The 11,734-nt window shown below is 40.4% G+C and overlaps 1 protein-coding gene across 1 annotated transcript in view; it reads left to right on the top strand.

The window, feature by feature from the left end:
• The first annotated feature begins 5,173 nt into the window (after positions 1-5,173).
• Positions 5,174-11,734, top strand: part of COMMD10 (COMM domain containing 10) — a 160,943-nt gene continuing 154,382 nt past the window's right edge. Inside the window, exons 1-2 of the mRNA XM_053474208.1 lie at positions 5,174-5,288; positions 6,317-6,407. Of these exons, the coding sequence (XP_053330183.1) occupies positions 5,257-5,288; positions 6,317-6,407 (123 nt within the window). The 5' untranslated portion in view covers positions 5,174-5,256. The remainder of the gene's footprint in view (positions 5,289-6,316; positions 6,408-11,734) is intronic.

Raw genomic sequence — 11,734 nt, 5'->3', positions numbered from 1 at the left:
AGTGTGAGAGTGATGGGTGTTATGCTGAATGTAAGTGTGTGAGAGTGATGGGTGTTATGCTGAATGTAAGTGTGTGAGAGTGATGGGTGTTATGCTGAATGTAAGTGTGTGAGAGTGATGGGTGTTATGCTAAATGTACGTGTGTGAGAGTGATGGGTGTTATGCTGAATGTAAGTGTGAGAGTGATGGGTGTTATGCTGAATGTAAGTGTGTGAGAGTGATGGGTGTTATGCTGAATGTAAGTGTGTGAGAGTGATGGGTGTTATGCTAAATGTAAGTGTGTGAGAGTGATGGGTGTTATGCTGAATGTAAGTGTGTGAGAGTGATGGGTGTTATGCTGAATGTAAGTGTGTGAGAGTGATGGGTGTTATGCTAAATGTAAGTGTGTGAGAGTGATGGGTGTTATGCTGAATGTAAGTGTGAGAGTGATGGGTGTTATGCTGAATGTAAGTGTGTGAGAGTGATGGGTGTTATGCTGAATGTAAGTGTGTGAGAGTGATGGGTGTTATGCTGAATGTAAGTGTGTGAGAGTGATTGGTGTTATGCTGAATGTTTGTGAATGAGGGTTTCAGATAGCATGGATGTGTAAGTGTTGGGGGATAGCTTGGCATAGGGAGTCCGTAATCACATTCCTTTCATGCCCAGATTCCAGCATGTAGTGGCTGCCTAGGCATGATAGGAGTGTGATTGCTGTTATAAATTATTTTTTGGTCCAACTTCGGTGTGTTAACACTTTTATTGGACAGAATAATTCAATGACAGTATTAATATATATATATATATATATATTGATATATATAATTGCAAACAGCAATCACACTCATATCATGCTAAGTCAGCCAGCACATGCTAGAACCTGGGCATGATAGGATTGTGATTGTTGTTATAAATATGTGTATATATATATAGATATATATATATATATGTATATGTGTTAATATTATTGTTGATTTTTTTGTCTAATTTTGGTGTTACTTTTAATAAAGTATTTTAAAGTTTTTTTTGTTTGTTTTTTTTTTTCTGTTTTGGCCAAGTGAATGCTGAATTTTTAGTTTCAGTCCAGAATTTTCATTTCGGTGCATCACTACTATATACTATGCCAGTCACTAAAGTGGTAAGCCTACACCACATCAATGTTTGGCTTAGTATATAGTGATAGGGGTTGTCAGTGTCTGGCTCAATGTATAGGCACACATTGACGGTGGTGCTGCGTAATCCCTAAGTATATAATGATAACAAATATGCTGTACCCCTGTCAATGTTTGCCTAACCATAGAAACTATGCAGTTTTAAAGTGTGTGTGTGTGTGGGGGTGCCACATACAGGGTCTGCCACAGGTGCCAAATACTCTAGGTACGCCCCTGCATCATGCGGCTGTCAGACCCAATGGCCATTCCTCAGCTCCTCTTCCCACGTCTTAAAAGGGGTGTGATGAAGAGCTGAGGCATGCGGTGTTTGCACGCCGGCCACTTTAATTTCATTAGGCACTGGTGGAGTGACTGCCGCACGACGGCCGCTTTCAATGTTGCTCGCAGCCGCTTTGATGGTGCAATGGGCCAGTTGACTAGACTTGCCCCCCAGGCCTTAGGCTGCCAGCCCTCCCCTGCCTGACCGTCACCTATGTGAGCTAGGGTGACCACATCAGCCATACGTATAATTTGTACATATTGCTGACCAGCCCCGATAGAGTGGTTCCCTGCAGTGTGGGGTGTGTGTGCCTTCTAATTCTGTACACCCCAACATGTATCCTGGAAAACATGGCTGATGTGGACACTCTAATGTGAGCTTGTTCGACATTGCATTTCAAAACCGTGGGCATTAATATGAATATCACCCCCCCCCCCTTGTAGCTACAACAGCTTCCAATCTTTCCACTAGATTTTGGAGTGTTTCTGTGGGGATTTTTGCCCATTCATCCAGTATTTGTGAGGTCAGGCACTGATGAGAAGGCCTGGTTCGCAATCTCTGTTCCATTTCATCCCAAAGGTGATCGATGGGGTTGAGGTCAGTGCTCTGTGCGGCCAGTCAAGTTCTCCCAAACCAAATGCATCCAACCATATTTTAAGGACCTTGTTTTATGCACCGGGACTCAGTCATGATGGAATAATGAATGGCCTTCCCCAAACTGGTGCTACAATGTTGGAAGCATACAAGTCTAAAATGTCTTTGTATGCTGTAGTATTAACATCAGCTTCACTGGAACTAAGGGACCCAAACACTGAAAAACAGCCTGTGACAGAATGTACAGAGATGAAATAATTAACTGAGAGAAGCTACCAGGTATATATGGGATTATGTCAGAACTGTAGGTCAGAACTCTGAGTGGGAGATATGTTTTCATATTTTTGAAATACAGCCTCTGTATATAATGCCTTGATATCTGTGTACTGTGCAAATACAGAATAAAAGCCCCACATTATTAGACAAAATCATGCGTGCTGTACCTACTACAACAACCGTTAGGATTACCCCACAAAGGTATAAAACCTTGCATAGCCCCAGACCATATGCCTCCTGTACCAAACTTTACATTGGTACTATGCATTCTGTTGTGTAGAGAGAGATGCTACAGAGGGAAGGTGATTTTTACACACTACGTGCTTCAGTACGTGGCTGACACTTCCGCTTGGCAATAACACCACTTAAAATTGATCGTGGCAGATCTAGCAGGGCAGGAATTTCACAAACCGACTTATGGCAACCAGGGGGATAACTAGAAACCACAGCACCCCGGGGTGAAAATAGCCCTGCCCTCCCCCAACTTCACCAAGCAACATGTCCCACAATGACACCTTTGCCCCCACACAGCTTGTGATTGCCTCCTTTGCTTGGGCAACCACTGTGACCCCTGTAGTTACGCCACTGATGGCAAACGTGGCATCCTATGGCAGCGCCACATTTAAAGTCACTGAGCTCTTCAGTTCTATTTGTTCTACTGCCAGTGTTTGTCTATGGAGGAAGCCATGCCTATGTGCTAGATACTTTTGTTAGTAGTTGGTGTGGCTGAAACACCTAATCCCAATAATCAGGATGGGTGCCCACTTACTTTCAGTTATATAGTGTATTTTGGTCCAAGAAGAGATGGAGTATTTAGTCAAAGCTTGTTCACTTTATTAGACAAACACTTGTACATGAATTCAGCACATAACCAGCAAATACCATTCATAAAACACATATCTATGGCATAGATATTGGGTATTCTGTCACAGTATCTGGCCATATATTGCTTAGCCTGCCACTATGTCAAAATTCCCCAAGTTTGACAAGTCCTCTCTAATTTTTCATGGCTATATGGCTTACCAAGGAGTTGAATCCGTGGGACTGCTTTACAATTTAACCCAAAAGCGACTATCAAGCAATTTAAAGCCTTCTCAATAATTTGTGGTTGCTTGAAGCTGCAAATCACTGGTACAAACCACAGATCCTTTGAAATCAGTGGGAGCGCATTTTGTGCATGCGCATGGAGGGCTCTAAGACACCATTGAACTCTCGGAGGTCACATGCACACTGGCGAGGAGTAGATCTGTTTGCTCGAATGCATCTCCCGCAAGCCAGGGGCATGGGCATCAGGGAAAGAAGGCAAATACACAAGGGAGAGTGATCAACCCCTCCATGCATTTACATGAGAAATAAAACAGTAATTTAATAGGGACACTGTTCTATCATACCAATTAAATTGCATATGATGGTTGGAGTGTCCTTTTTAACAGATGGGGACAATTCTGGGGACAGATGAAAGTCTCTATGCGGATACTATACTTTGAAATTCCATACAAAATAAATTGGAGATGCTCACCAAGAACAGACACTCTTTTCATAGCCTGTCCTAGCGTGCGCCCCCCCCCCCCCCTTGGGAGCACTCCTGTGCCACTACTGAGGAAAAAATCTCCATCACCGTATCAGTCTGATAGAAGTTTCGGGATAGTTTTCGGGGAAGTTTCGGGATAGAAGGATACCACCCGGAGCCCCACTGATGAGGCACACATAGGCCGAATAGGATTGTTGGTTCCCTTGTGAGGGGAAATTTGCCTTATATTTTAGTTCTGGACTGTCCTTGGGGCAAGATCAGACTGATACGTTAATGGAGATTTTTTTCCCCTGTAATGGTCCAAGAACACTAAAACTTAAGATGCACAGCAGGACAGGCTTCTTGGTGAGCGTCTCAAACTTGTTTTGTAGGAAAACCCGGCCACCATAAGCTTTTCCCTCTACTTGGTGGTAGTATTATCAATAGCCAGTAAATTTACCGGCGTTAGAAAAAAAAGCTAAAAGTGGACATATAATAAAAAAGCAAAAAACAAAAACTGTCTGCGCTTCTTACCCTAATAAAGGTTTAATTGCACCTCCCCCAACACATTAATAAGGTTTTGGTAGCAGTATAAACTGCTTTGTGTGCCCACTATGTAGGAGGTGAGAGTAGGTTCTCACCCTATTGAGAGTGTGCCTTGACGTGGCGGGTGAGCTTAATTATGCTTTGGCCAATTCATATAACCAAAACCTCTCATTTATATTATGTTTACATATTTGTTGCCAACTTTATTTGGGTAAGAAGCGCAGACAGTTTTTGTTTTTTGTATACATTGTACAGCCAATACACTGTTTCTTGCAGCATGCTTACACCTGTTTGGTAGGCCTCATATTACACATTTGTATTATTTGAGCCTGAGACTAGCTTAGCGCACGGACATTTTTTCTTTTCCCTGTTTGCATATAATAAAAAAGATTTTGTCAGTCAGTAAAACGTATTAGATATCTGTGATTGTGCTCTTGTATTTTACTGCATTAAATTCTGGTTTCAGCAAAAAAAACGTTTTACTCACAGTAGTATTTTGATATATATTGTAATATTTTTTATAACTGTCAACTGACAAATGAGTAAAAAAAACTGCATTATAATGATTTGTGTGAAAAATACGACACAAAATACAAATCAAACACAAAAAGAAAGGCATTAGTTTGAGACTATTTCTTTTAGCTCCAATTAAATTTCTAGCCTTCATATGATGATTTATTAATGCTACGAAAATGCAACTGCCTCAAATGTCACCTAATTAAAATGACTGCAACGTTTAGAAAACCTCCCTATGAACTTCTGTTTCGCGGTTTGGAACACACGAGTCGCCGTAGTACAGAAAGTCCAGTCGAGTCAGCTGACTCGTTTCGTTCACATCACATGACTTGCAGTGTAGTGTAGCCGGAGCGCGAAACGGTGCACAGTATATCTCTTCATAGGTGCTAGCGGTGCGGGCTGGAGTCATGGCAACGGCCATCGTCAAAGAGACCGCAAGGTAAAGACTACTGGAAGATAGTGCATACTGATCTGATTGACAGCTGTCAGTGTGAACACCTGACTAAAGGCAGAATGACAATGTAAATGAGGGAAGGCTGAATGGTTTTATTAGTGTAAGATGCATAAAACATTCCATTTTAATTGTTATATGACTTTAGCCAATAGTGTGTGCTTTTAACAGAGAGCAAGTATGCTGAATTAGCCCCCTGTACAGGAAATGCAGACCAACGTTAGGCTCACAGTCTGAAGGGCTATTGCTGATTTCTTTTGCATTAGAGTATCAGTGTTAGTGTAGATCACATAGAAGATGAGAATGATGCTGAAAACATGTGGCATTTTACTTCTTACAGACACTGGGGTGGCTTGCATTCTGGTAAAATTGAGATTATCAAACAGGACAATTATTACTGTAGAGCCATTTAGTGAGTTACTATGTAGAATCTTCATGATGGGCTATTAAAGGGTTAAAATATCAAGAGTCTCAGGATGAGCTCATTTAGGACGTTTCCATGTGTGATTATGCCTTTTATATTGCAATGAGATTTCACCAGTTATAAATGAACTTATCCTCTTGCCTGGCATAGCCGAGCCCTCAAGCTAAAATGTTTAGTGAATAATCCCCAAGTCAGCTCTGGTGGAAACAAGTCTCACTTTAGAACTGCTGTCTACCCTAGCCAGATCATGATATTCACATATAAGTAATCTCCCTACTCCCTATATTATTTTTCTGTAAAATTACATGGATCCAGCAATAGGAGGCTGGGCGTTGCCGCCAATAATGCTACCCATCTGCCTTTCGAATTTTCCTTGTTGCATTTGGATCCAAATATCTGTAAATCCTCTGACATAACCATGAAAACCCCAAATAAGTTTACTAACCAGACTTCTACCCTTTATGATGAGCACTTAATAATGAAAATTGCCGTCCACGAATGTTCAGAGTTTTTATGAGATAGTGTTTAGGGATGAGAGGTGATATTATCTCTGAAAAACCAGTGAACTCACAGACCTCCTTATTCATCCCAGCATAAAGCAAGCGGTGTCCATTATGAATGCAATGGATGGAGGGAAATTTCCTAGACTGCTGTCCCGGATCCTCCAAAAACTTCATTTGAAGGTGAGTAACTGAGGTTTCACATTGTCCTGCGTGCAGATAATACATCAAGGCGAGTCATGTTTGTCAGGAGTATTACAGAGCGAAGAAAGGTAGAACTAGTCAGCTGCTTGTTGTTTTTAAGGTGTTAAGATTCCAGGAGAGGATGATTGAACAACCTAGGATTGTGTAAAAAAGAATAAATAAAAAAGGTTCAAATTATGGCAAAATCCAACTTGGTTAAGAAATGTTAATACCAGGATGAAGGTTTCATTTAAATGGAAGTTTGAAGTCTAAATGGCTCGAAATGATTAATCCGCATATGTTCACCACTTAAAGGGGTACTCCAGTGTCCAGAGGAGCCCCGTAAAAGGGAGTCTGAGCACCAGGAAGCTGCCTGGAAGTATTTAAATTGCATGCTGGGAAGGTGGGGAAAGGTCAAATGCACGTGAAAAGGTGAAATACATGCAGGTGCAAAGGGTACACCACAAAAATGAAAAGTGCATATGTTGGCTGGAGTATCCCTCTCTATACATCGATCTGTTATTTTAATTCTTTGCAACAGTGTTGTGCAAGTGTTTATTTCAGAGGGCCGCATGTGATTCAGTAGCATAATCTACCAGTGGGGACACTATCAATCCAGATGTTGAATGATAGGATTTCTAGGTTTTTCCAGACACAAAAACTGTTGATAATAACAATATTTTAGAAATTAGAAATCATAAAGTATAGTCTAACTCGATTAATGGAGCATTTGAGATATTCATTTACCATTGATTATTATGTTTTACATCCCCGATTTACTATATTTCATAATGAACTGAGTTATGGGGGAACTGCCCACCCCCCAAGTAACATAACAACTACATTCATTTGTCCAACCCATTCTAGCTTTTCCTGATATACCAATGTATCAGGGTTCTTCTATCCTTGGCATGCACACATGATCCACATGTAGAGAGATTCTAGAAATCTGCGTGGTTTGATAAAACTGAGAAGCAACATCAAATAAATTCTGGACTAAGAGATAAGTGTAAGGCATCATAGGGAATAAAAAATAGTGTGTTTTAAAGACCAAGCACAATCTTATTTTGTGTGAAATGCTTCTTTATGTTTTTACATGTAATTTCTTTAGATTTACATTACATGTAATTAGTGAAACAGCCTCCCAGCAGAAATGGTAGAGGATAATACAGTGAGAGAAATTAAACATTCTTGGGATAGAAATAAAGAAAAGTCCAAGGACCGATTAAGGTTTCAGTCTTCACAGCAGGAACAAAATAGGTTGTTTCCCCCCATCAATTAAATCTATGTTTCTATTTCTTGGCGTGATCGGGTGACGGCTATAACGCTAATGCTGTATTTATTTGCAGAGGCTAAATTTAATGTGTGTGTGTGGTGTGTGGTGTGTGGTGTGTGGTGTGTGGTGTGTGTGTGTGTGTGTAACCCTAAAGGAATAATCTATCCCCCCCAAATTGTATTTCTTCATGTATGTTGTAATTAAATAATAAAACTTGATTCATTTTCTTGCTCCCACGGCTGCCTCTAGGGAAACCGGGGCGCGTTAGTCTATAAACGTGTTGCGCCCTCTCAATAGTACTCCCATTAAAGTTATTGTGTCATTGGCTACTGCCCAGTGAGGTCAATGTTATTGACTATAGTGGGAGGTCTAGCTGAGCATGTACAAGAAACATACCGTGGTATGCTTCCTGCTTTCAGTAGAGACAACTAGGGAAGGAGCAAAATGAGACCGAAGCCTCCTTTTTGAATAACTAAAGAATACCTGCACCTATTTGCATGCAGTAAAAATCCCATGGAGTCTATGCAAACACCATTATGCATTTGACATGAAAAAAAGTGCTGGAGTCCTCCTTAAGGTCAAGTGTACCCCATATCGGATCATTGTGGGTTAAAGAATGGTGGTATTGAAACACAGACTCCCCTAAAATAACTCACAAAATTTACAAACTTCAGAACGTTTCCTGCATTGGCAGTAAAACAACAGACTCGTTCCGTATCCATTATCCAACATCTTATTCAGTCTCCTGTCTTGTCTGTCAGATCGTTTCAATTTTATTTTGCCCAGATGTGCATTAAAATGAACAAAGTTATTTAAATGTTGCTGTGCAATCTATCTTCCACTGTGCATTATTAGTGGTGTATCAACATAAATGCAAGGCATTAAACGGATCCAACTGGCGTCTGATTCTTTAAAATAAATAAATACACAAGTTGTCAAATCCAGGGAGTCAGTTATATTAAGTATTTAATATACCTGTTTCACTCCCTGTAGAGCAATTTATAAACCTCAACCTGAGTGCCAAACAGGATCCTTATTGGATTTTGTCTGTCTTGACTACTAATAGCAGCACCATGTTTTGTTGGACTTTGATGCTGTATCTCAAGACAAGATTACCTGTATTTCCCCAAGTATAAGACGCTCCCTTGTATAAGACACACCTTGATTTTGGGGGCCGAAAAATAAATTACATAAAGTTATTGTACTGGCTGCCTGGGTATGATATGAGTGTGATTGATGTTAGCTGCTAGCAATTGTTAGCAATCACACTCATATCATGCTCAGACAGCCAGTACATGCACATCACTTTCAGCCTCCCTGTGCCCCCAACACACGGATCCATACTAACACACACATTAATTCATTCATTCATTTACTCCCCCACCTTACCTGAACTGCAGATTTTCCGGTGCCGCTTGCAGACGTCTGTGGGGGCGCTGTTACCCTCTGCGTTGCTCGAGCAGGAACTGAGCGGAGTCATGTGATGCGATGTGCATTCACGTGACTCCACTGAGTCCCTGTGTTGCTGCGACGGATCAAGAGACGCTGCTGAGCAAAACAGGTAAGCGGCAGGTCCCCTTTCTAGTAAATAAAAAATCTACCACCATTGTATAAGACGCGCCCAATTTTTAGACCCCTCGTTTTTCTAAAAAGAACCTACAGTATCTGAAAAATACTGCATTACCGAGAACGCCTATCGTGCAAACGCTGTTCAAAGCTCCAGTAAATACGTAATCAACAAATATCATCTAATATCATGTATACACATGCTACCGATCAAAAGCTTGGGATCACTGCACTGTACAAACTGTGATGAGGGATAATGGTCTGGGGTTGTTTTTCAGGGGTTGGACCCCTTACGTCCAGTGAAGGGATATCTTAATACTTTAGCATATCAAGACATTTTGGACAACTCTATGCTTCCAGCTTTTGTGGGAACAGTTTGGGGAAGAACTTGACTGTCCCACACAGATCCCTGACCTCAACCCCATCAAACACCTTTGGGATGAACTGGAAAGGAGATGTCCCTGTTGGTGTAATGGTCAGGTGTCCCAATACTTTTGTCCATAGAGTGTGTATGTAATTCAAAAAGTAATTTGAAAAAAATATATATAGTTTTTTTTTCAGTTGTATTCTTTTATGTTTTTTCAAATTATACAATTTTTTGTCTTTATGCAAGTGACAATTTTTATTTTAGCTTTTGCTACTATTCACCCATTGTAGCGGTAATAGCTATTGTTTTAGTTAAATGGTTTCTTTGTACCTTGAACAAAAGACATAAAAGAATTGCTAGTAAATAATAAATTATGTTTTGCTTGAAAGGTTTGCTAGACAAAACTGTTTGGATGTTTGTAAACACTATTACTGAGTCCAAGGATTTTTTATGATGCTTTAAAGCTACATTCTATTCTATTCTTTGCAAACTTTAAATTAGTATCAGGCCCCATCCAGGCTGCAGAGCTTCTTATGTCTAGTTTTTCTTTGTCGTGCTACAGTCTCCCTGTCTCGCTCTGTCCTGTACTTCTGATACTTTATTCCTGTCCCGCTCTTAGCTTCAGCTTTTGTTACCTTTTATAAGGTGTATCCCACCTGTTTGTTATGTTTGTCTCGGTCAGCAGTCTAAAGGTATGTCTTTATCTTTGTTTAGATTTAATGTTTAGTTTCATCTTTAGTAATTCAGTAGGCAGGGTTAAGCACTAGGACCCACTGAATATTGGAGTATTTTGATGTAGTGGTGGGCTAAGCATACTATGGCCATAAGATGTGACTAAAACTCCAATTGTTATATAGTCCTATTCTAGTCCTGTATTTATGTGTGTCAGTCTTTTATGTACCTTTGCCCTCTTTTTCCTGAATCATCTGAGGATCTCGGTCCCTTTCTCCTCTCCCCATGTCCCAGTTAAGATGTCCTATCCTTGCTTAAAGGAGAAGCGTCTGAAGATCTCAGTTCCTCACTCCATCCCCTGTGTTCCTTGCCTTGTTCCCTGTCATTTGTTGTGTCCTGTACCATGGATGTCTTGTCTGACTATGTTTCTTGCTCGGTCTCCCTGTTCCTTGCAACATCCGCTGCTATGTCAGGTCCCTGGCATATGGCTGCTCAACACCCTGGAGAGTGCAGTCGCCCTGCACCAGGCCTTTTCTGACTCCGCTACTGCGCAATATCTCCTGAATTCCATCAATGGGCCATTCGTTGTCTGTATGGACCCAGCCCCTGACAATTAGTTTAGGTTTAGTTAAGTATGACTCTTGTCTATATACAGTGATGCTCTTAAACATATTGAAAACATTTAAAGATTTATTAAAATGTGAGGGAGTTCAGGAAAAATTATGGGTTACATTTTAATAGAGCTTGTTTTTGGTGTATTTGTTACACAGATTAAACGAATTTAATCGTATCTAGGCCTACCAGAAACAAAGTAATGAAACAATCCACAAGTTAGGGTGTCTGTTATAGGAAAAGTCCTGATACTACCCCCTTACTGAAGATAATATTAAGCAGATATGTTACAAGTGTTTTAAAATGCGGATACAAGGTGTCACTAGATAGTGGGTAACATTTCCCTTATGCATTTAGATCTACTCACAAAAGGAAGAGTTGGATGGAGAATTGCGGTTTCAACTCGAACACATGACAATGTGTTATGAAGGGCTAACGCTGGTAGGTTTCTCCAGCGAGAAGGTCTGTGTAAGCCCTGCATAATCCATAATTTATTTTCACCAATTTAACGATGCAATATACAGGGCCAGCCAAGCTTTTCCTGCAGCAAAGGCTTGTTGGGAATGGACCTTTGTAATGTATAGTGAAATCAAGGATTTGAAAAACATTAGTACATTGTACTACTCATTTTGCTAGTAAATGTATGAGTGAAATTTTAACTTACCATAAAGTTTTCTGCCTTTATTGCTATGTTGGCGCCGGCATAATGTGTCTGAAGTGGTTGTTAATGAATAGTCCGCTCAAGACTCAAGAAAATTTACTTGTTTAATTTTTCTGTTGGTCTGTATTAGTTTGTGGTTCTGTAATGGCCTCCCAATCACAGTTACATTGACA

This window comes from Spea bombifrons, chromosome 1 (assembly GCF_027358695.1).
Source record: "Spea bombifrons isolate aSpeBom1 chromosome 1, aSpeBom1.2.pri, whole genome shotgun sequence".
Lineage (NCBI taxonomy): Eukaryota > Metazoa > Chordata > Amphibia > Anura > Pelobatidae > Spea > Spea bombifrons.
This window is presented reverse-complemented; position numbering and strand designations above follow the sequence as displayed.